At 38.3% G+C, this 25,650-nt stretch overlaps 1 protein-coding gene across 1 annotated transcript in view; it reads right to left on the reverse strand.

Annotated features, from left to right (window-relative positions):
* Positions 1 to 273: 273 nt before the first annotated feature.
* Positions 274 to 25,650, reverse strand: part of LOC136876191 (uncharacterized) — a 39,178-nt gene continuing 13,801 nt past the window's right edge. Inside the window, exon 3 of the mRNA XM_067149932.2 lies at positions 274 to 724. Coding sequence (XP_067006033.1) covers positions 431 to 724 — 294 coding nt within the window. The 3' untranslated portion in view covers positions 274 to 430. The remainder of the gene's footprint in view (positions 725 to 25,650) is intronic.

The following is a 25,650-nucleotide window of genomic DNA, read 5'->3' on the forward strand; positions in this document are numbered from 1 at the left end:
TTTGAATAATTTCAATACCAATTATTTATGTTCAGAAAATATTTACACATTTTATAAGCAAATACTGGCATTAAAATACTAGCTTCAAAATTTTTAACTTGCAATGTTATTTGATGAATATTACACAGCCCAGTTAACCTTACTTTGAATTGTTTTTAAAAAGAGCCAAAGAACAAACAAAAGCAAATTTGGAAAATAATATACTTTATAAGGGAACATAAGATACCAACAGTGGAAGATGGTTTGAAAGGACAGTTGTTCATAAATGCAACATTTAATTGCCAGTACATGAGTTTTGTTACACAGCAACAATAATGTACACATAATCAAACAAGTGAAGCGAGTTTAAATTAGCAAGTTGTAATAAAATATGAGATTTACATTATCAATGAATAATTACATAAAGTATTCACAATAAATACATTTAAAATCAAAACAATTCTTGCCCACTCCGCTGCATTCGCTCCATGTAAAGAGCAAAAAGCAGCTTGTTGCTTTCATAATAATAGGGGTTATCGGAAGCATTGAGATCAGGAGAGTAGTGGGCTAAAACCTGAGAGGTCATCCATGTGTGAGAATGATTCACTATATTACAATTTGTTCCTCGGTGATGTAACTGTTCATCATTTCTCTCACTGTCTGTACAAAATCCTAGATGTAATGTTTCAGAGGTGTGTAAAGATGATCCAGCGTCATCAACAGGAATGCCTTCAAAAGGAATATCCTAAAAACAGAAGAATTTTTAAAAATAAATATCCAAAATATTTCTTTATGGAAAGGAATTTGGAAATGGAAATGCAAATGCTCTTCTGAATAGATGTAATATAGCAGTGAAAAGGAATTAGTACAGTTTTAAACTAATGGATATCTTCTTCACAACTTAATAAGTAAATAAATAAATAAATAAATAAATAAATAAATAAATAAATTTGGCGTAGGGATGTGGCGACCCCATCGCCCAGTGGGAAACCACTGCAATCAGCTACCCGAGTATTGGCGGGAAAACCATAACGTTTGTGGGGTAGGTAGGAAATGCCTACTCCCAGTCCTGAACAACTAGGATGAACTTGTAGCGTTTCATTTATCACCAATTCATACTTCAATAATCACCTTTCCAGATCACATCTGGAATTGTAAAGCCTGACTTCGGTCAGAAATGTTTCGATCGAAAGATCAGACAATCGATGATGATGAGTCTACTAATGAATAAATCCACCGGTATGGACAAACAACAACAAGGATCTGCACAAAGACATCACTCAGAATCGGTGGGGTGTCAAGTAGAAGACCTAAGCAAGTCGGAGTGCCTGGAAGCCCAACAGACAATCGACAGACAGCTGACAAACCCAACAATGTAAGAAGAGACTTAAGTTCAACAAATCAGGAAAATTTTCATATTTTGCAACATTAAACATTAATTCACTAAGTAAGGTGGGCAAGTTGAAACATTTAATTGATGTGATGGAACAACATAAAATTTTAATGATGGCTTTACAAGAACTTAGGAACACAGACCAGGACCCAATTGAATCAGGAGGTTATCGTCTCTACAAAGGACCTCCAGGACAAAAAGTAATGAAGAATGTCCTCCAATTTGGTGTAGGTTTTCTTGTTCATAGTAGCATAATAGACTCAATTGAAGATTTTTCTTCAAACTCTTCGAGGATGGCACTTCTAACAGTTAAAGTAGGGAATAAAACTTATACTTTAATAAATGTCCATGCACCAACAAATGACAAAAACAATAAAGATAGAGAAGGAGTTGAAAACTTTTGGGAAGAACTTGATTACATATTATCGAAGATCCCTGATGAGCATATAAAAATCTTACTTGGAGATTTCAATGCTAAAATAGGCAGAGAAAAGAAGCATCGCACAGTTGTAGGAAAATGGCCAGCTCATAAATTAACGAACAAAAATGGCCAAAGATTAATTGAACTTTGTGCAGATCATGGACTCATTTTGGAAATCACCAGATTCTTGAGGCGACCACATAAACTTATGACATGGAAATGCCCTAATGTAAAATTGGGAGAGTTTCAGATTGATCATGTTGTTATGGATAAAGATTATCATAAAGAAATTTATAATGTCAGAGTCCTTCGTGGGGTAGACATTGTCTCGGATCATTATATCTCAAAAAGGAAACACAAACGCAATCATCTCAAAGCAAGGAGAAATTATGATCCCAGTTACTTAATAAATAATAAAATATATAGAGAGATCTAAACACCTTTAAATGACAAATTAGAGACAATGATCAACAAACTTAAAACCATAGCTGAAGAAATCGCTCCAATTAAAAGGAGAAAGAAACATGCGTGGTGGAACGGGGAATGTGATAAAGCAATTCAAGCAAGGCACAAGGCATGGTTAAACGATCAACAGAGAAAAACAGAAAAATCTCAAGAAGAATTAATTAATGCCAGAAGACAAACAGCTAAAGAAATGAGGAAAATTAAAAGAAATTATCAAAAGGAAATGCTTAGCACTATACAGGAAACATTCAATCAGCATAAAACAAGAGACTATTACAAAACATTCAAGCAATATCAATCCAAGTTTACCCCTCCCACACTTATGTTAAGAAATAAAAATGGAAAAATGGCACACAATAATCAAGATAATGCTAACATCCTTGCAGAATACTTTAAAGAGTTACTTAATTGTGAGTATCCTGTGGAACATTTAGAATTTGACCCTAACCCAAAAAATAAAACTCCATTACAAAAGATTATACCACCAGTTTACAATGAAGTGAAAACAGCAATTAATGCACTTAAAAACTACAAAGCAGCAGGAGAGAATCAAATAGTAGCAGAAATATGGAAGAATGTTAATGATCAGACTATTCAAAACCTACATAAGTACATCCTTGATATTTGGAACACGGGGAAGCTAAGCTTCCCAAGGAATGGAATACAGTGATAATCCACCCGCTGCATAAGAAAGGTAATTGCTCCGATCCAAATAATTATCAGGGGATATCCTTACTTGATATTACATACAAGATTTTATCGAAGATTATATACACAAGAATCCAAGAACAACTCGACCAGGTAGAAGCTGTCCAGATCAAATCATTAGTTTAAAATGGATAATGAAGCACCAAAGAGTTCAAAGTAAGGGTCTAGTCATCACGTTTGTAGATTTAAAAAAAGCATATGACAGTATTCATCGTGACTCATTATTAAAAATCCTTAAAGAATTTGGATTACACCAAAAACTTGTTAACCTCATTAGTATGACTTTTAAAAATACGAAGGCAAAAGTTAAATTTAGAGGTGAATTATCAGAATCATTCACTATAAGAACTGGACTTCGACAAGGAGACGGACTTTCAGCCAACCAACTTCAAGATCGGTAGAAGTATTAAACTCAAGTGCCTTGATTTAGCGGACGATTTAGCATTACTTACAAATACAATAGAAGAGGCTAAATTTAAAAAAAAAAAAAGGATTACAAATTTCATTTGAAAAAACAGAAATGATGCCAACTTTTAAAGTTGATTTGCCAGTTATTCAACTGAACAGTAATAAAGAGATTAAAATTGTTCAGAAATTCAAATATCTTGGGGAAATAATAACATGGAACACAAATGAAAAAGAAGCAATAGAACACAGAACAACAAAATTTAAACAAGCACAAAGACTTACCTGGCCAACCTATAAAAAAAATCTCTTTCGATAAATGCTAAGCTGAAACACTATAATTCCATAGTTAAACCAGAGGCAACGTATGCTAGTGAAACTTTATTCAAATTAAATGTAAAATCTACAACAGACAAATTAAAGAAAACTGATAGAAGAATTCTTAGAACAATTATTAATAAAAAACACCAAGTTGATGGTCAGTGGAGATTGTTACCTATCAACATTGTCTATCATGAATGTGAATCAATAATATCTACAATGCGTAAACGGAGAATTTCCTTTTTCTATCACATATCAAGATTACCATACACCAGGATAATGAAACAACTATTTGATTACTTTTTGAAAAATAAAATCAATAATAATTGGTTCAAAGAAGTTCAGGATGATTTGGAAGAATTGGGTTTAACTCAGCAACAAATCAAAGACAGAAAAGAGAAGAGGATTTTGAAGAACAAAAGCATAAGTCTCAAACTATAAACAGTTGAACGGAAACAATATACTATATACTATATCGGACACACAAAGGGCTTCCAGGTCGGAGAGGATGAGAAAGTTCGGGGAGAAGAAAAAGAAGAAATTAACTCAAATGTATTGGTTTAAGTGCTCCAATGTGGGCGTAAAATATGTAAATAATAAATAAATAAATAAATAAATAAATAAATAAATAAATAAATAAATAAATAATGGCATATAGACTCCACAGAAGCCTGGTGAAGATTTCTTGAGAAAAACTCTGCAAAGAAAACAATACGTTATTACTGATGAAGTAAGGGCAGCCAGGTCGGAAAGAATGAAAGCTAAATTCCCAGTTAATTCTTTGAAGACTTGGATGTATATGGTTTGATTTAAGTGCACCTATGTGGGCATAAAATATGTAAATAAATACAATTACCATGTTAATTTACTTTTAATATCTTTCATAACTTCCATCATGTATGCAACAAACTCTAGTAAGAACAGTCATTAGCAGTCCTGAATGTGTTGCTCTTTAATAAAAGTAATAATACTATCGATTTGATGTCCTACTAACTACTTTTATAGTTTATCGTGATACCAAGGTGCCAGAATTTTGTCCTACAGGATTTCTTCTACATGTTGGTAAATCTAGTGACACAAGGCAGGCATGATTGCAGAAGTGCCATGGAGCAGGACACTACAGAGTACATAAGAGCATCAAACACTCAATTACATAATATGGCAGTTACAGCAGTTACCACCAGACTGAGCTGAGATCAATCCAGCCAACTTTCATATCATCTGACCCATCATTCAGTCAATTTTTCCTTTTTTTCTTTCTGTATCATAGGAAGATTTTAATTATGACAGAAAACTTCAGAATAGCTAAATTTAATAGCTATCTTGCCTTTCCAACATCATAAATTTTAGCTACAGACAATTTACTTGCACCTTTTGGAAGTCTATTTAAAATTTCCATCTTTATTTTCATAGTTAGATGTATGTTTTCCTGACATAAAGGACACTGTAGAATAATTGCATTTCACTATGGCTAACATGGTGCAGCCCTTGTGAAGTAGACCTTCCAATAAGGGTAGATGGCACCGGCCATATAGAGGAAGTGTTGTGCGTGAGTTGCAGGACTGTTGGGGTCAGCACAAATACCCAGTCCCAGAGCGAAGAAATTAACCCAGCCAGAAATCGAACTCAGGATTCTGAGAACCAAAGATCAAGATGCTGACAGCTCAGCCATGGAGCATAAAAAAGTCAGGTGACATTTAAGAAGTAGCACTCACTTTTGAAGTGAAATATAATAACCTTATGCCTCTGTTTTTAAAGACCGAGGTCCCACGCTATGAACAAAGAGATTAATTTCAGACCACAGTTAGTAGCCATAAACAAGATCCCAGCCAAGAATTTTTCGAACTATGCAGAACTCCTGTACATGGTGTAGCTGACCTTTGTTGGTGCGAATATTTCCTTTACTATTTGCTTATTTTTCCTTCCCACTTCCTCTCACTGTACTCACTTACTTTGATAGTGCTGAGCTTGAGTGCAGGCACAACTGTACTACTGAATCAAGACAATGATGGTGTTTAATACTATTTTATGAACATCATTGGTCTCAAATGAATTAAATGTTACACTGATATTCCTGTCTTTCTTGATGTGATGAACAATTCCAAAAAAGACAACAGTGAATTCACCAGAAGTTAATATATGTCCCAGGCTCTGAAACTGCTGTGTGGCTCAGCAAAGTTTATATCTTTTAAAACACCAAACAGGAGCATTAGTCACTGTGATGCTTTATAGCGAGTGGGGGCAGATGTAAGGAGAACATTGAATTGTGCTCCCCATGTAGTTAACTATGACTTTACGAATTCCTCAAAACATATCTTCTGCTTAGTGTCCTGACAATGGTTTGTATAAGCTAGGGAACAGTGTATAACGGAAATGAATATTTTAAACATGTATGTAGAAACTAATCATACACATAAAATCTGTACTCCTCCGTCTTGTTCTCTCGCACTCTCCCCACCACTTCAAAAAATTGATCTGAGCACCTTTGCATACTGCAGCATTTGGCCGGTCCTACTGTGGACAAATTCTCAAAGATGCCCACATTACTTCTTTTTCTCAGTGCCATGGCAAGTCTCTCAACTTCAGCAATCACTTTGTTGAATGATGCATGGTTTCTTGCAATAAGGAAATATATACAGTAGATAGAGAGAGAGTGAATGTGTGTATGTGTGGTGGAGGGGGTTTATTTTCCTGATACAGGGTTGGAGATGAGACGAGATGAAATTATATGGCATGTTTTCACAGCCGAATCCCCTTGCTAATGCCAACCCTCAGTCGAGGCGTTAATGAAGATTAAATGAATGATGGTAAATGGAATTGGGTAAGGTGGTGGAAGGAAACAGCTGTCTCTTGTGAACAGGAACTGCCCCTGCATTTGCCTGGAAGTGAAAATGGGAAACCACAGAAAATCATTCTCAGGACAGTCAACAGTGGGATGCGAACCCTCTCATCTCCCGAATGCAGAGCTTGGCTCCATAACCGTAGCGCATTAACATGTACGGTCACTTAGCTAGGTCCTTGAGTGTCTGTGGATTTTTTCCCAAGTTACTTTACGTGAAATATACACAGATAGGTCTTATGGCGACGATGAGATAGGAAAGGGCTAGGAGTGGGAAGAAAGCAGTCGTGGCCTTAATTACAGCACAGCCCAAGCATTTTCCAGATGTGAAAATGGGAAACCATGGGAAAATCTTCAGGACTGCTGAAAATGGGGTTCAAAACCCACTATCTCCCGAATGCAAGCTCACAACTGCACGCCCCTAACTGCACGGCCAACTCGCTCAGTGTATATGTTTTAAATAGGTTTTCCACACCATTGCTTCACTGCTGTTTCTGGTTCATATGAAGCTGTTGACTCATTCAATCTATCAGTCATAAGACTTTTTTATTGTTAGTGGTTCAACATCACTCTAACACATCAAAGGTTATAAGGATGGGAAGGTAGTGGTCGTGGCCTTATTTACAGAAAAACCATCTTCAGGACTGCATGATCCAAACCGCAGTCAACTTGCTCGTTGAAACAAAAGATTGCTTTAGGATTTGTAATTATACACACACTAAAGTCTATGAAGTATATTTTGTTTAAATGTTAAATTTCTGTCCCATATTCAAGTGTGAAAATAGAGTAAAAGTATACAAAATTATGAGGCAAAGCCTGTACTATCATCACATGCATCATCAACTGGCTTCTGTATTCTACATCACGACTGGCAACTCCCAGCTGGCAAAAAATTGTGAATCGGTAGGACTGCACAGAACAGGAGTGAGAGCAAGAGGAGTGAAGCTGGCCGAAGTAAACCATTTGCCTGTGTATTTTTTGGAACATCCTTCCATTCATACAATTTTCTTGCTTAAGAGGGTTTTTACATGTTTGGCATCAGTCCGTTAACCAAAATGCATAACACACAGTAGCAACCGTAGCTTCTTAATGAAATCAACAATGCTCTATGGATATGGTTCAATATGACCCCCAATATTATTTATGTATTTGTAACAGCATGTCACAGTATGCTAGACTAAGTAGCTCAGATATTAAGAGCAATGGCTGGCCTTCTGACCTCAAGTTGGCAGGTTCAATCGCAGCTTAGTCCAGTGGTATTTGAAGGCACTCAAATATGCCAGCCTCATGTCCATAGAGCTACTGGCAAGCAAAAGAACTCCTGCGGGACAAAAATTTGGCACATCGGCATTCCCCAAACTGGAGAAGTAGTTAATGGGACATCTATATATATAAAATAAGAGTTTTGTCTGTACATTGCTCAGAATTTGAAAAGAATGGTATTTCTGTATCGGTCATGTCCACAGTAACAAGAAAATGCATTTTTTACTTTTCTGTAATTTCTGTCTGTCTGTATGTATGTACACGCATCACGAGAAAACGGCTGAAGAGAATTTAATGAAAATCGGAATGTAAAGTCGGGTGATGAACCGCTACAATCTAGGCTATAAATTATTTTAATCACGCTGAGTGAAATGGTAGTTTAGGGAAAGGCCTGAAATTTTATTCTCAAATATTTATGTTATTAGTGGCCGTGTCTTAATGAAAATCGCTAGACAAAGATGGCAAATAATTCGCTACAATACAGGCTATACTCGCTGAAAAAAATGGTAGTTTAGGGGAAGGCCTAGAATTTAATTGTCAAATATTTATTTTATTAGTGGTCGTATCTTCACGAAAATTGGTATGCAAAGTCGGGGAATAGGTCGCTATAATCTAGGCTATCAATAATGTTATTCGCACTGAGTGAAATGGTAGTTTTGGGGAAGGCCTTAAATGTAATCTATATATATAATAAGTGTTTTGCCTGTGCATAGCTCAGAATTTGAAATGAATGATATTTCTGTATCTGTCATGTCCACAGTAACAAGGAAATTCATTTTTTATTTTCCGTAATGTCTGTCTGTCTGTCTGTCTGTACACGCATCAATAGAAAACGGCTGAAGAGAATTTAATGAAAATCGGTATGTAATGTCGGGTGATGAACCACTGCAATCTAGGCTACAAATTATTTTATTCACGTTGAATGAAATGGTAGTTTAGGGGAAGGCCTGAAATGTAATTCTCAAATAAGTTATTTATGTTATTAGTGGTCGTATCGATAAATACTACATAACTAACATAACTTTAGTTATGTCGTAAGTTAGTAGTAGTTTTGTAGGAAGTTATTAAATTTCCGATCACTTATGTCTTATACTTCGTTACCGTACCGCATATAATCAGAGATATTCATGAATTTCGATTTTTGTTACCAAGTCCATATCAGCGCCGAGTCACGAGAAAATGGGTAAACAGAATTTAGTGAAAATCGGTATGTAAAGTCTGAGAATAAGGAACTACAGTCTACGATATAAATAATTTTGTAAGACATCCTAATATCACAGAGTCGAAAGAAAACTAATGTGAAGGCCTGCAATATAGAAAGCTCATAAACTTTATCAACAATAACATTACATTGACCATTGTTTGTTGTGATGTGCTTTTTGTCTTCTGTTTCCTTTCATCCCCGAAACACACAGCGACGCGCCCCTAATCGCACGGGCAGCTCGCCTGGTCGTACCGACTGTAACAGCCTGCCTGTATATTGGCGGGAAGTAGCTGGGGAGTAAGATAACTTTCTTCTTTAGCATGCCATTCCTCTGGTTCATACATTTTCTGATATATCTGGTACGTAACACACTGGTTCATCATAGTATTCGAGCTATTCAATCCCTACTCTGAGGCACTGATTGGAATGAGTAGCCTGCATATTTAACGGAATAATGACAGAGGAGTGTTCACGGCAGTCTGCAACCTGGTTATTCCAGCTCTGGAACTTTGGACTCTTAGATCGGCACCGTAGTACTGTTCGTTGAAGGTGAGAAAGTGTGCGGTTTTTCATTTGATCGAGTATTTTATATGATAACATTGCTTTCAATCACTACATCCCTACTGACGTTTTTGTAATGACCTATGTTGAATTCAGTTAGGAAAACCACCAAGTCAGTCTTTCTGAGAATCCCGTAGCGAAGCACGGGTACATCAGCTAGTATAACCAATAAGAAAAGAGACACACCTTGGTGGAACGACAAAGTCAAAACAGCCATTACAGGGAGAAACCAGGCAAAATGGATGCTAGATAAAGAAAAGCAAAAACTATCCAAGACAAAGTAAGCCAAGAAGTTAATAAACTACAGGAACTTTTATAGAACAAAGAAACTAATAGTTAAGAGGGTAGTAAGAGAAGAGAAAGAAAAAGCATGTAGCCTAATGGGTTTGTGGATAAATTGGAATTAGACAACAGAGGAAACTAGCTGATGTACCCGTGCTTCGCTATGGAATTCTACACTGTATACAGAATTCTAGGTTAGGTAGTGTACACGTTGTGAGCAAGGTTATGTTAAATTTCATAGCTCTTAACATTACCCTAGAAATGCGATGGGGAAGTCACCAAACATCTTTTTTCATATGAAGGCTGGGTTAGGGAATTTTCATTGTAATGGTAGGCCCGCTTGCCTACCATCAGTCGCAGTCAGGTTGGGAAGTTTTCATTATAATGGCAGACACTCACTCTCCACCTGCCTTTTCACTTCCTCAAAAAGACTGTCTTAGTGGTTTTCCCAACGGAAATGAACAAAGGTCATTACAATGACGTCAGTAGGAATGGCGTGGTTAAAAGCAATGCATTCATATGAAATACTCGATCAAATGAAAAACCACACATTTTCTCACTTTTAATGAACAGTACTATGGTACTATTGGTATTTTCTGTATTGCGTACTATGGTATAAGGAATGTAGGTAGAATGTTTTTATTTGTTCCAGTTCCCGAGCTGGAATGACCAAGTCGCAGACAGCCGTGGTCCGTGAACACTCTCCCCCTCCCTCGTTCACCACCACACGTTTGCCCTCTCCCCACACCTGCCCATCTGCTTAGCTGTTGAATGGGACTGGCACTATACTTTGCTTCTTTTCGTACTATAATTATTGAAATCTGTTAAATAACATTCCTTTCACACATAACGATAATAAATAACCTAAACTAATATTCCTATATTTTATTCAAACTTTATACTTTCATTCTTGTTAATTCCGGCGAGTTGTCACTTTCATGGGTACAACGAATGTGACACCATTGGGCGTGATCAAACGAGGGATGGGGTACCTCGTCCGACCTACGCTTAAATAATTATTTACTTCTACAAAAGTCTTAAAGTTGTCGGTAGTGTCTTTTAGAGTGGACATACATATGAAATTAATTAAATGAAATCACTCACCATTAAATAAATCACCCACCTTTAAACAACGTTAAATCTATATTTATTTAAAGAAATTACGTCCCCAGGTAGAGGATCTCAATGAATATAATGAGATTTGGTACCTCAGGATACCAACACCTGATTACAGGTCCAGACCTTCTATTTATGCCCCACCACTTTGTGTATGCTATCAGTTGTGTCATAACAAAATCTCGGACAACAATTATAAACTCCGAGTTTGAAACTACTGGTATTTTCTACATTGCGTACTATGGTATAAGGAATATAGGTAGAATGTTTTTATTTGTGCTTGTACTGAATGATTTATTTATGTTTTGCAGTGACAGACACAGCACATTTCAATTGCAGCAATGGTTGCTGAATATAAATCAATTTAATGCACTTTGATATGAGTATGACATGGAATGTAGTAAACTTTGACGTAATAAGAAAAGCCTTGAAAAATAAAAACGATGTGCATGTATATATGCAGTTGATATACAGTAATCACAGGCAGACCTGTAGTCTTACTTTACCGGTACTTTAGCGTTTTTGTTGACGAAGGTCATGTATTCAACAAGTACTGATATTAAACTATCACACTACAGTCTTCTGGGTACAATGGCAGTTACATACATAACAATTAAAATGGCTATTGTACGAACTGGTAAAACAACAGGAATGAAAATATACAATTTGAATAAAATATGAAAATATTAGTTTAGGTTATTCATTATCATTATGAATGAAAAGGAATGTTATTTAAGGGATTTCAATAATAATTATAGTACGCAAAGAAGCAAAGTATAGCGCTGGTCGTGTTCAACAGCTAAGCAGGCAGGCAGGCGCGGAGAGAAGGGAAACATGCCGGCAAACCAATAGGAGGGGGAGGAGGAGGAGGTGCAGAGGTGTGGCAGGAGTCAGGCAATGTGCTGGCTTAACATTGGCCAGCAGGTATTCATCGCTGTTCACGCAGAACTTGAAATGTCTCAACTTTTAAGCCACTTAGCTAAAGCCCTAATGAATGTCGGCACCCAAAATTGATGCTGACATCATAAATACGTGTACCTCAATGTGTTTCCCAGGTTTCATCGCGATTGGAGACTTAACCATTGCCAATGTTCCCTCATCAGTGTGACTAAAAATTATTTATGGCCTAGATTGTAGCAACTTATTCCTCGACCTTACATACCGATTTTTATTCAATTCTCTTCAGCCATTTTCTCGTGATGCATGTACATACAGACAGACGGAAATTACGGAAAAGTAAATTGTGCATTACCTTGTTTTTTTTTTTTTGCTAGTGGCTTTATGTCGCACCGACACAGATAGGCAGGGGTCGAAAAGTACCGGGCGCCCAGTCGCCATGGCGCCTGAAAATGTTTACCTGGCGCCCGAATTTTCAAATTCGGTTTTGAAAATTTATTTTTAGAAATCCAAGTTCCCTTACATGTACTTTCCCATTACTTTACAAAGTAACAAATCGTGTGGTGTTTCACGTTTTTTTCTGTAGCTTCTAATATGTGCAATAAACATTTTCTGTGCTTTTGGCAGAGTCTTGAATTCTGCAATTGCTCTTCGTACCTTGGAACTGGACGTTTCAGTTCTGCGCGGGAGCTGCCTAGCGGTCATGGAAGATATCGGTGTAACCCGTCAAACAAGTATCCTTTCATGCGGACATATCGTAACACATCGAGTTCTATTACAGATGATCAGCTATCGGTAGCCGAATACAAAGATCAGACCAGAGTTGTGGAGAAATGCAGAGAACTACTACGTTAAATAATTACCGCCATCCTTCCCGTGACTAGCCGTTCCTCAACTATTGCCGCCAAAGCAGTGCTGATAAATTCCCGTGGAATTCATTCTTTGCATTTAGAACATACGGAATGACGTGTTTATCAATTCTTATATTTTCACCGGGCAATATTTATACTTTTAATTTAATTACAGCATTTTGGTATTGAACAGTTTGCACTTTATAAATACGGTTGTTTTTATTCCCGTGCGTTTATGGAAAATTAGCAACGTGGCATCAGACATCGAAGCCCGCGAACTCGGAAGCCATTTAACGCTGGTGTATTTTACGTTTCTGTACTATACTTGAGAAAATCGGCAAAATGAAACGAACAAAACCTCATAAATTGACTGATGCGAGTAACAAACAGTGTACTCTTTCAGATTTCTTCGTAAGTAGGGCCCGTAAATGTAACACAAAGTGATATAGAAGCGAGTGAATGAGAGAAAACACTTGATGGAAGGCCGACTGTAGGAGTTCAGGACGACAATGACCAGCGTGAAATTTATGGTGTTCAAGCCAATGATAGGTCAAACATAAAAAATACGTCGAAATTTCATATTTCAGGCAAACGGAAATTTCAGCACTTTCAGCGAAGTGTGTAAAGAAAATGAATGCTAATATGTCAGAGCATATGAATGCATTGTTCATGGCATCTTATCATATTGCAAAAAATAACAGACCCTACACTGATTTTGAAGGTTTGGTTACATTGTTAAGCAAGCTGAATGTTACTGATTCAGAGAAATATGTGAATGATACACAATGCAGAGAATCGTAGCTTGAATGACTACCGTGGCTGTGCTATGAAGAAGGAATTGCGAAGTGTAAATTATGCAGTAACTTTCCTAGTATTGCCGACAAACATTCTAAAGGTGTATCCGGATTTTCAGGACCATTTAAACTGGAAACGTTTAAAAACGAAAACTCCTATCCTCACTCGAAGTATCAGGAGGCTGAAAAAATGGCGTAACAACCCCAAAGGGCCTTGGTCTACCAAGCGATCGCTTCTCAGCCCGGAGGCTTGCAGATTATGAGGCGTCGTGCGGTTAGCACGACGAATCCTCTCACCGTTATCCGGGGCTTCCTTGACCGGGGCCGCCATCTCACCGTCAGATAGCTTCTCAATTGTAATCATGTTGGCTGAGTGGACCTCGAACCAGCCCTCAGATCCAGGTCAAAATCCGTAACCTAGCCGGGAATCGAATCCGCGGCCTCTGGGTAAGAGGCAGGCACGCTACCACGACATCGCGGGACTGGCAGGAGGCTGAAAGTTTAATGAAAAATCCCGAATGTGCACTTTTAGCGAGGTGCGTCAAGAAAATGAATGCTAATATGTTACAGCATATGAATGCATTGTTCATGGCATCTTATCATACTGCAAAAAAAAAAACCGGACCCTACACTGATTTTGAAGGTTTGTTTGCATTGTTAAGCAAGTTGAATGTTACTGGTGGGAAATCAAACAGGCATATGTAGTGTAATTTTAAAAGACGCTGACCTTGAAGGTGACTGGTGGTTATTTGGGTTAGTATCTCTTAAAATATAAATTTCCATTCTTATATGAACTGAGACTATACTACTTAAGGCCACATTTCAAAAATAATACGTAGCTTGATCCTAGTCTAACCTGTGGTGTTCATAATGTATATTTGTGAAAAATGTGCTGGCTCCTGATAAAAAGGGGCTGGCTGCTGAATTATTTCTATTTTCTTCTACCCCTGCAGATAGGTCTTATGGCAACGATGGGATAGGAAAGGGCTAGGAGTGGGAAGGAAGCGGCCGTGGTCTTAAGTAAAGTACAGCCCCAGCATTTGCCTGGAGTGAAAACAGGAAACCATGGAAAACCATCTTCAGGGCCGACAGTGGGATTCGAACCCACTATTTCCCGGATGCAAGCTCACAGCTGCGCACTCCTAACCGCACGGCCAACTCGCCCGGTGATTTCCTTGTTACTGTGGACATGACCGATATTGAAATACCATTCTTTTTAAATTCTGAGCAGTATACAGACAAAACTCTATTTTTATATATATAGATAAATTATTGTAAAGGGTAGTCAAGAACAGAAGGTGTGAGCAAGAGGATATAAAGGCAATAGAAGAGGACACAGAACCTTAGCGCGAGAAGGAGATGAAATCAGGGGTGAATTTAAGACCTTCTTCGATAAGCTCTTAAATGGAATAGCAAGCACTACATCAGACAGTGAGGAATCCTGTAGTAGCAATGAGGAAAATTGAAGCATAGAACCACCAATTACATGGCTGGAGATAGAAAAGTCCTTGAAAAGTATGAGGAAAGGAAAAGTAGTTGGAGTGGATGAATTATGTGCAGATACGGTGCGAGCAGCAGGAACTCCAGTAGTCCAGTGATTAGACTCCTTAACACAGTATAGCAGGAAAACACTTTACCAGAAGACTGGAAGAAGAATATAATACCTCTTTTCAAGAAGGGAAGAAGACAGAAATCAACTACTGTGAAATTACTCTGCTCTCTCACGGACTTTTGGAAAAAAAATCATTGAGAGTAGGTTAAGAGGAATTGTAGAATCTTTATTGGAAGAGGAACAATGTGGTTTTATGCCCGGAATAACAACTACAGACCTTATCTTTGCTGTCAGGATGTTAATGGAAAAGCACTGAGAAAAAGGGAAACTATAGTGTATTTAAAAATAACACAGTGAGTGCGCTAGTAACAACAGCGTAACAACACAGAGATGTATACTCTCTGGAGAGAACAGCTGTTCTTCTCATTGGAACATTCTTTGTAGTGAATAGTTATGCAATGCTGTGACAAATGCATTTTCCTAATAAAGTAATGTTAAGTACTGGATAAGTATATTTAGTAGCGTGTTCAGAACATAACAGTTGGCGACGAGGTGAAAGTATAAATAAGTATTGCTAATATCCTGCACAGTACTATCAATCGACCACCGAAAATATTTACCGCTGTTTTGACACAATTAGGTTACACTCAGAAGAATGGATTCAGAACAATTTGCTAAACTATTAGATGCTTTCAACCGACAACAACAAACCCTGCTTACTCAGTTTATAACAACATTCCAAAGAGAATCAGGAAGAGAAATCTCGCATTCAGGTAACTGTTCAAGCATACAAGCATTTGAAAATTTTGATTCTCGGAAGGAAAAATTTGCATGCTATATGGAGAGGTTTGAGAATTACGTAGCAATGAAAAATATCACAGATGATGAAAAGAAAGCACAGCTACTATGCGTCTCTATAGGTTCTGTGCATTACAATAGTCTATCTGCATTTCTAGGCCCAGAAAAATCGATCAGAACTCAGTCATTTACAGATCTGGTTAAACTGTTCAGCCAAATGCTTGTTCCCAAGAAAAGTGCCATTATTTCTCAGCATTATTTTTTAAATGTCTATCAGAAAGAGGGACAGTCTATCGCCGATTTTGTCGCAACTCTTCAACGTAATTTAGCTGAGTGCGAATTCACAGCCAAATGCCAATGTCAACGTACAGTTTCAATTTCGGATGTATTTCTAAGAGCCCAGTTCATAAGAGGTTTACGAGACAATTGGTTACGCGAACAGCTACTTCAATCTAATCTAACCACTTTTGATGAAATCCTAGCTAAGGCAACATTATTGGAAACGTCTAGAATAGAAAGTAGGGAATTTACCAGACAAGCCTTTTCATCGGCATCTGAATTCGACAACAGCGATACATATAAGGTTTCTGCTGGCTCAGATCACCGATCTCGACGGGATCACAGTTTTCGTTATCGTTCACCGAGCCCCAGTTATAGCAAGAGTAACCATTCGTTGAGCCCTGACCATTCATGCAACACACGTTCACCGAATCACAGTATCCGATATGGACAACGTTCTCTCTCTAGTAGAAGAATCAGACCTGATTTCAGAAGATTAGGAATTGATAACCTCTGTTTCCGATGTGCTAAGCCGAATCATCGTGTGTCAGAATGCCGAGTTAGAAGGTATGATATTAGATGTGATTCTTGTGGAAGAGAAGGTCATCTCGCCAAGGTGTGTATCACCAGCCTAATGCGAAATTCAAAATCAAAAGCAGATAGTTCCAGCTCAACTAAGTCAATTTCAGTTATCCCATGTGATGCCCAGGATCATTCATACGGTGTGAGTAAAGCAGAACCTACTTTCTCTCCGTCACATGTAGAATTATTTGAAGTTACTCCCGACTCTGAAAAATATATGGTTACCGTATCACTAAACAATAAGACACAGTGTTTTGAAGTAGACTCTGGTGCATGTTTTACTTTGCTTCCTGAAGATGCATTTAATGAATTGGATCTAGGTTTACCCTTACAAAGATCTGTAATTGCCTTTCGTTCATATTCAGGCAATATTATCACACCTATGGGAAAGGTTACAGTCTCAGCTGTATATAAAGACAAGGAAATCCAAGATGATATATATATTGTCCCTAAGGGCTACTCGGCATTACTTGGAAGATTGTGGATTAGGAGACTTGGTATTGAATTAAAGGAAATAGATGCTAGCAAGGAAACTCCACACATGTCATATCCAGTTAACGCTATTTTTTCAGTTGATGACATAATTAATGAATTTCCTGATGTTTTTGAAGAGAGAATTGGACGTGTTCCAAAATTTGAAGTAAAGTTACAGTTACGTGAAGGAGCTAAACCAGTATTTACACGAGAACGGGATGTTCCCTATGCACTTCGTGAACGAGTTGAAAGGGAGCTGGACTCACTAGAAGCAGCTGGTGTCATATCTCCTGTATCATCAAGTGATTGGGGGTCACCGTTGGTCGTCATTCCCAAGCCAGATGGAGGAGTTAGATTATGTGTTGATTACAAATGTGGTGTAAATGAGAAACTTGTTGCTGCAAATTACCCCATAAGGCGAATTGATAATGTGTTGAACAGCCTACGTGATTCCAAATATTTTTGTAAACTGGACTTGTTCAAAGCATTTCTACACTTGGTAGTTGATGATGAAAGTGCTACAATCCAGACTATATCTACACATCGTGGAACATATAGAATGAATCGTCTAAGTTTCGGAATTAAAACAGCGCCATCCGAATTTAACCGAATCATTTCACAAATCCTCAGGGGACTTCCAAAAACAGAAGCCTATTTTGACGACTTAATCGTACATGGATCAACTCTGGAGGAGTGCACACACAATTTGCGGTTATGTCTGAAGAGATTATCTGATTTTGATCTGCATATCAACCGAGCTAAGTGTTCTTTCTTTGAAGAGAGAATTGAATATTTGGGCCATGTTATCCAGCATAATACCATTAGTAAGTCCCCAGAAAAAGTTAGAGCTGTTAATGACATGCCTCATCCTACAAGCGTTGATGAACTACGCAGATTTTTGGGACTAATCACCTACTACTCCAGGTTTATACCAGATTTCTCCACCATGTCATATCCATTACGGCTCCTGCTCCGCAAAGGCCAACGTTACATATGGACTTCGGAATGTGAAACCGCATTCCTCAAGTTAAAAGCAGAGTTGTGTAGCGATAGGGTCTTAACGCCCTATGATCCAAAATTACCAATAGTTCTGACGTCAGATGCAAGTCCAACAGGTGTTGCCGCTGTCCTTAGCCATCTAATTGATGGAGAAGAAAGGCCGATTGCGTATGCATCAAGATCACTGACTGTATCAGAACAGAACTATAGCCAACTAGACAGGGAGGCTTTGGCAATAATGTTTGCTGTCAACCACTTTTACGCCTATGTTTTTGGCAGGCACTTTACACTAGTGACAGACAATGAACCGCTAACTCGTATTTTTCAGCAAAACAAAGCTCTACCACAGATGACATCTGCTCGTCTACTACGATATGCTTCGTTCTTGTCGGGATTCGATTACACAGTTCAATTTAAGAAGGGTGCAGAGAACCAAAATGTTGACTGTTTATCGCGGGCTTCCCTACAGCAAGTCCATTCTTCAACAGATATCTCCATTGGGGATGAAGTTAACCAGTTATTTACGCACCTAATTTTTCAAATTTCAAGCGAACGAATCACATTTCGCACCATCCAGGACGAAACACGTAAAGATCATGAACTGAGTAAACTTGTTTTTGATTTACAGAATGAACGGATGGTTTCAGAATATACTCTGAATGATGGTGTGCTGTTTAGACAAGATAGAGTTGTTATCCCTTCCAGACTAAGAGATCAGGTTTTAAATGAACTTCACGAAACTCATTTGGGCATCATGAAGATGAAACAGCTTGCCCGTCGCTACGTCTATTGGCCTGGAATTGATCGAGACATTGAACGCCTAGTAAAAGGATGTCAAACATGTGCATTGACAAGAGCAAATCCACCAAAATCACCAGTGCATCCATGGGACGAACCAAAAGAGAACTGGGAAAGAGTGCATATTGATTATGCAGGACCTTTTGAGAACTGCAACTTTCTGATTTGTGTGGACGCCAAATCGAAATGGGCAGAAGTGCAAATTTTACGAGATTCCCCAACAAGTACCTCCACAATCATGTTGTTAAACCGTATATTTGCTTCTCATGGATTTCCAGCAAGCATTGTCTCAGATAATGCAGCCATTTTTCAAAGCAATGAATTTCGCACCTATTGTTCAACAAATGGAATTTTTCAAAAATTCATTGCACCTGGTCACCCAGCCACTAACGGCTTAGCAGAACGACATGTTCAAATATTGAAGAATCGTCTCCGTACTGCCTCTGATGATAATGTTCCAATATACGAGAAAATACAAAAGATTCTGTTTCGATACCGTGCTACACCCCTTGCATGTGGAAAGTCACCAGCAGAGCTATACCTGAACCGAAAAATGAGGATTCGCCTTGATGCTTTCTTCCCTACCCGACCTCAACCTTCATTATCGGTAGCCAAACCAGGACGATCGTTTCATGTGGGGGAGAGAGTCCAGGTGCGCTTCTTTTGCAATAACAAGTACACTTGGAAATTTGGAAAGGTTGTAAAGAAGTATGGTCAGCGACACTACCTAGTTATTTTGGACGAATCAGGAAGGACACTGAAACGCCATATTGACCAAATGCGTGGGACACTCATTCAACCTAAATCAGTTACATTTGAACCAGCCCAGTCATACGACGTACCTAGAGCTCCAGAATGCCATGTCTCGGTTAATTCTGATTTAACAGTATCACCACGCCAAGATCCAGCTGTTCCAGTAGAAAATCCATCAACCCCAGATACGACAGAGACACTACGACAGAATACCGATGTTCCAACAAATGAACGTGTCCGTAGATCATCAAGACATACTCGACTGCCTGTGCGGTTCCGTGATTTTGTTTTGTGAACCAACTCAGCTCAACTGTTCTGTGAGAAGTGAAGTACCTTTTTCAAAATTCTATAGATTATCTGGTTTTCCCTTTTTTAAATTCGTCTATATTCCTTATCTGATAAGTTCACAGCTTCAAAGTGTTTATTTAAAATTCAGTGTATAACACATTTCTAAGTGGGGGAGACTATAGTGTATTTAAAAATAACACAGTGAGTGCGCTAGTAACAACAGCGTAACAACACAGAGATGTATACTCTCTGGAGAGAACAGCTGTTTTTCTCATTGGAACATTCTTTGTAGTGAATAGTTATGCAATGCTGTGACAAATGCATTTTCCTAATAAAGTAATGTTAAGTACTGGATAAGTATATTTAGTAGCGTGTTCAGAACATAACAGAAACCACTTTATCTACTATTCCTAGACATTGAAAAGGCTTATGACAGCATACCAAGGGAGCATATCTGGGAATGCCTAAAAGTGCTGGGGGTTCACGACAGTCTTAGGATACATCTGAACGTAGTTTAAACTTATTGTAGTGTACTGTACAGTAGTATACAAGTAATATCTTTTTAGAATTTAGTATGCTTATTTTATTATTGTAAAATATTTGTGTAGTACTGGTACAGTAGAGGTATCCATAGAAACTCTCTTACTAAAATTCTGTTGTTGTAATTAGGATAGACTTAATTGCGGTATTGTAGTGTAGTCGTATATTAATTACCTTATTGTAGTGTGATCTTTAGGTACTATCCCAGACAATATATCCCTCCGTTAATTTTTTTTCACAAAAGTTATTTTATTTTTCCTTTTATTGTGATTTCTTTTTCCATAAAGAATGGCTAAGGAGTGCAAGTGTAGGGACTGTGGGTGTGGAGAGGTATTGGGGGTTGGGGGGTATGAGGGAGGAGTTGGAGAGTTTGAAGGAGATAATTAGGATTCTCACAGAAGCAGGAAGGAAGACAGGCCTCCCTCAAACAATGTACAGGTTACAGTAGGTGTACAAGAGGGAGAGGAAGGAAAAGGGGAGTTGTAGAAGACAGGTGGTCTAATGTTCTAAGGGGAAGGAGATTGCAGGCTAAGGGCTCTGTGCGAAATCGGTACGAGCCACTCCAGGTAGAGCAACAAAGGGAAGATGAGGAGAAGGGAACTGTTGCTGAGATGTGTGGAAGTAGGAGGAAGGGAAAAGGTAGGAAAGGGAAATGTAGAGTAGAGGATAGAAAAAGACAGGTGGAACAGGGTCATGGGAAGGAGAAAAGGGAGGAGGAAGTAGCTTCTGCAGCTATCAGGAAAGATAGGGCTGACCAGGAGCGGAGGGGATCAAATGAGGTGGTTAGGGTTGAGGCTCTGGTCATGGGGGATTCAATTGTTAGATATGTGGGGAAAGTGTGTGGAGGAAAGGGAACCAGGGTAGAGTGTTATCCAGGAATTAGGTTGAGGCAGATGTTGAGGAAAGTAGAAGAGACGGAGGAGGGGAAGGAGAAGGTGGTAGTGTTTCACGTTGGTACCAACAACGTAAGGCAAGCTGATATAAGTACCAACATAGTTGGGGATGTGTGGGATCTGGTTAATGCAGCATGGGTGAAGTTTAAGGAAGCGGAGATTGTTATCAGTGGAATTCTGTGTAGGAGGGAGGAGGGTGATTGGGGTTTTAAATGAGACTATGGAGTGGCTACGTGGGACACTTGGAGTGAAATTTCTAGATCCTAATGGGTGGGTAGGAGATAGGGATCTGTGCTCAGCTGGCCTTCACTTAAACCGCAGTGGCACGTATAAGTTAGGAAATTTGTTTGGAAGGGTAACAAGGAGGTACATTCAGGGAAACGGGGTTGTCTAGGGAGCGGTGATAAGGGTACAGAGATCTGGAAGTCAAGTAGGAATGACATAAAAATGTTAGTGTTAAGTAATTTAATAGATATATATTTACCAGATATTGTAATAGGAGTTGAATCATGGCTGAGAAATGATAATGGATGCAGAAATTTTCTCATGGAACTGGAGAGTGTATCGTAGAGATAGGATAGGAATGGTGGGAGGGGGAATATTCATTCTGGTGAATGAAGAATTTGTAAGCTACGAAAAAGTTAAAGATGAGAAACGTGAAAATCTTGGTGTAAGGCTCATTTCTAAAGATAATAGGCAACTTGATGTCTTTGGAGTGTACAGACCGGGAAAGGGTAGCGCTGACACGGATTCAGAATTATTTGATAACATAATCAGCTATGTAGGAAACGACATGGAAAGGAATGTGATTGTAGCGGGGGATCTGAATTTACCAAATGTCAATTGGGAAGGAAATGCAAACGACAGGAAGCATGACCAACAAATGGCAAATAAGCTAATATGGGAAGGACAGCTGATTCAGAAAGTGATGGAACCAACTAGAGGGAAAAATATCCTGGATGTGGTGCTGGTAAAACCAGATGAGCTCTATAGATAAACCGAAGTAATAAATGGCATTAGTGATCATGAAGCTGTTTTTGTCGTAGTTAAAAATAAATGTGTTAGGAAGGAAGGTGCAGATTGGAAAGAAATAAGAGTTAGAAATGACTGTGGAAGTAAGGAGAAATTGAAGGAATTTACTAGGAAATTGAATCTAGCAAAGAAGGCAGCTAAGGATAACATGATGGCAAGCATAATTGGCAGTCATACAAATTTTAGTGATAAGTGGAAGGGTATGTTTAGGTATTTTAAGGCAAAAACAGGTTCCAAGAAGGACATTCCAGGAATAATTAATGAACATGGGGAGTGTTATGCGAGGATCTTCAAAAGGCAGAAGTATTCAGTCAGCAGTATGTAAAGAATGCAAGGATAATGTCCAGATAGAGGAGGAGACTAATGCTAAAGAAGTATTAAAATTTACATATGATAACAATGACATTTACAATAAGATACAAAAGTTGAAAACTAGAAAAGCGGCTGGAATTGATAAGACTTCGGGGGATATACTAAAGACAATTATTTGATTACTGTTTGCTTGAAGGAGCTATACCAAATGAATGGCGAGTTGCTATAGTAGCCCCTGTGCATAAACGAAAGGGTGATAGACATAAAGCTGAAAATTACAGGCCAGTAAGTTTGACATGCGTTGCATGTAAGCTTTGGGAAGGTATTCTTTCTGATTATATTAGACATGTTTGTAAATTTTTTTTTTTTTGCTATGGGCTTTACGTCGCACCGACACAGATAGGTCTTATGGCGACGATGGGATAGGAAAGGCCTAGGAGTTGGAAGGAAGCGGCCATGGCCTTAATTAAGGTACAGCCCCAGCATTTGCCTGGTGTGAAAATGGGAAACCACGGAAAACCATTTTCAGGGCTGCCGATAGTGGGATTCGAACCTACTGTCTCCCGGATGCAAGCTCACAGCGTTTGTAAAATTAATAACTGGTTCGATAGAAGGCAGTTCGGTTTTAGGAAAGGTTATTCCACTGAAGCTCAACTTGTAGGATTCCAGCAAGATATAGCAGATATCTTGGATTTAGGAGGTCGAATGGACTGTATCGCGATTGACCTGTCCAAAGCATTTGACAGGGTGGATCATGGAGACTACTGGCAAAAATGAGTGCAAATGGACTAGACAAAAGAGTGACTGAATGGGTTGCTATATTTCTAGAAAATAGATCTCAGAGAGTTAGAGTAGGTGAAGCTTTGTCTGACCCTGTAATAGTTGAGAGGGGAATTCCTCAGGGCAGTATTATTGGACCTTTATGTTTTCTTACACATATATGTATAAATGATATGAGTAAAGAAGTGGAATCAGAGGTAAGGCTTTTTGCAGATGACGTTATTCTGCATAGAGTAATAAATAAGTTACAAGATTGTGAGCAACTGCAAAATGACCTCTATAATGTTGTGAGATGGACAGCAGGCAATGGTTTGTTGATAAAGAGGGTTATAAGTCAGGTTGTGAGTTTTACAAATAGGAAAAGTCCTCTCAGTTTTAATTACTGCGTTGATGGGGTGAAAGTTCCTTTTGGGGATCATTGTAAGTATCTAGGTGTTAATATAAGGAAAGATCTTCATTGGGGTAATCACATAAATGGGATTGTAAATAAAGGGTACAGATCTCTGCACATGGTTATGAGGGTGTTTAGGGGTTGTAGTAAGGATGTAAAGGAGAAGCCATTTAAGTCTCTGGTAAGACCCCAACTAGAGTATGGTTCCAGTGTATGGGACCCTCACCAGGATTACCTGATTCAAGAACTGGAAAAAATCCAAAGTAAAGCAGCTCGATTTGTTCTGGGTGATTTCCGACAAAAGAGTAGCGTTACAAAAAATGTTGCAAAGTTTGGGCTGGGAAGAATTGGAAGAAAGAAGACAAGCTGCTCGACTAAGTGGTATGTTACATGCTATAAACCTCATTTTTGGTCTGTATTGAAAATTTACAGTTCAAAAGTAATGAAGGTGTTCATTAATCCACCTATTCAATACCTTATTTCCACTTATAGTGGTTACATAAACACAATAACACTTATTTGGGACATGTTTTGCCCTCAATTTAGGGCATCTTCAGCCAAAAATAATAATCGAAAGTATTGAATAGGTGGATTAATGACCACCTTCATTATTTTTTTAAGTGGTATGTTCCGACCTGTCAGCGGAGAGATAGCATGGAATGACATTAGTAGACGAATAAGTTTGAATGGCGTCTTTAAAAGTAGGAAAGATAACAATATGAAGATAAAGTTGGAATTCAAGAGGACAAATTGGGGCAAATATTCATTTATAGGAAGGGGAGTTAGGGATTGGAATAACTTACCATGGGAGATGTTCAATAAATTTCCAATTCCTTTGAAATCATTTAAGAAAAGGTTAGGAAAACAACAGATGGGGAATCTGCCATTTCTAATTTCTTTGAAATCATTTAAGAAAAGGTTAGGAAAACAAAAGATAGGGAATCTGCCACCTGGGCAACTGCCCTAAATGGAGATCAGTATTGATTGATTGATTGATTGATTGATTGATTGATTATTGCATAAAGTGAAGATGCTGTATGATAAAACCACAAGAAGCAAGACTGAAGTGGTTTGGCCATGTAAAAAGGATGAGTGCAAGCAAGACTACAAGAAGGGAATATGAAAGAGAAGTAAAAGAAAACAAGGACAGTGGGCAGACCCAAAGAAAAATGGACCAATCTAGTAAAGAAAGATGTTGAAGAGAGAGGACAAGATTGGGAGAAAGTTACGAGAGAACAATGGATTATGGACAAAGATATGGAGGAGGGGAGGCTCGTACACCACACTTGGGCAACTGGAGATAGTCAACAATTATTATTATTATTATTATTCAGTATTTTTTTAAGAACATTTTCAAACTGGTGCAAAATAATACCCCTTAATAATTAAGGTCTCTGTTTCAAGGCAAGAAGTTTATCTTTTGACATTCCTCACAATGAAAGGATATCGTTTATTCTAGTTACCTTGGGATGATATGGCCTGGAAATCTGGGCACCCAATTGATTGCTTCATACCTTCTTCTCAACTTTTCAAAATAATCATAATCCATAATGCGGTGGCGCACCATCTTGTTGACAGATAAAATTGTTTGTCATGGCTTGAAACCTAGGACTATTGCCTAATTCTGGCATTAATGCTTCTATTACCATTTGGCAGTACTACTCTGTAGTTAGAGCCCTG

Source organism: Anabrus simplex, chromosome 6, assembly GCF_040414725.1.
Source record: "Anabrus simplex isolate iqAnaSimp1 chromosome 6, ASM4041472v1, whole genome shotgun sequence".
NCBI classification, from domain to species: Eukaryota; Metazoa; Arthropoda; class Insecta; order Orthoptera; family Tettigoniidae; genus Anabrus; species Anabrus simplex.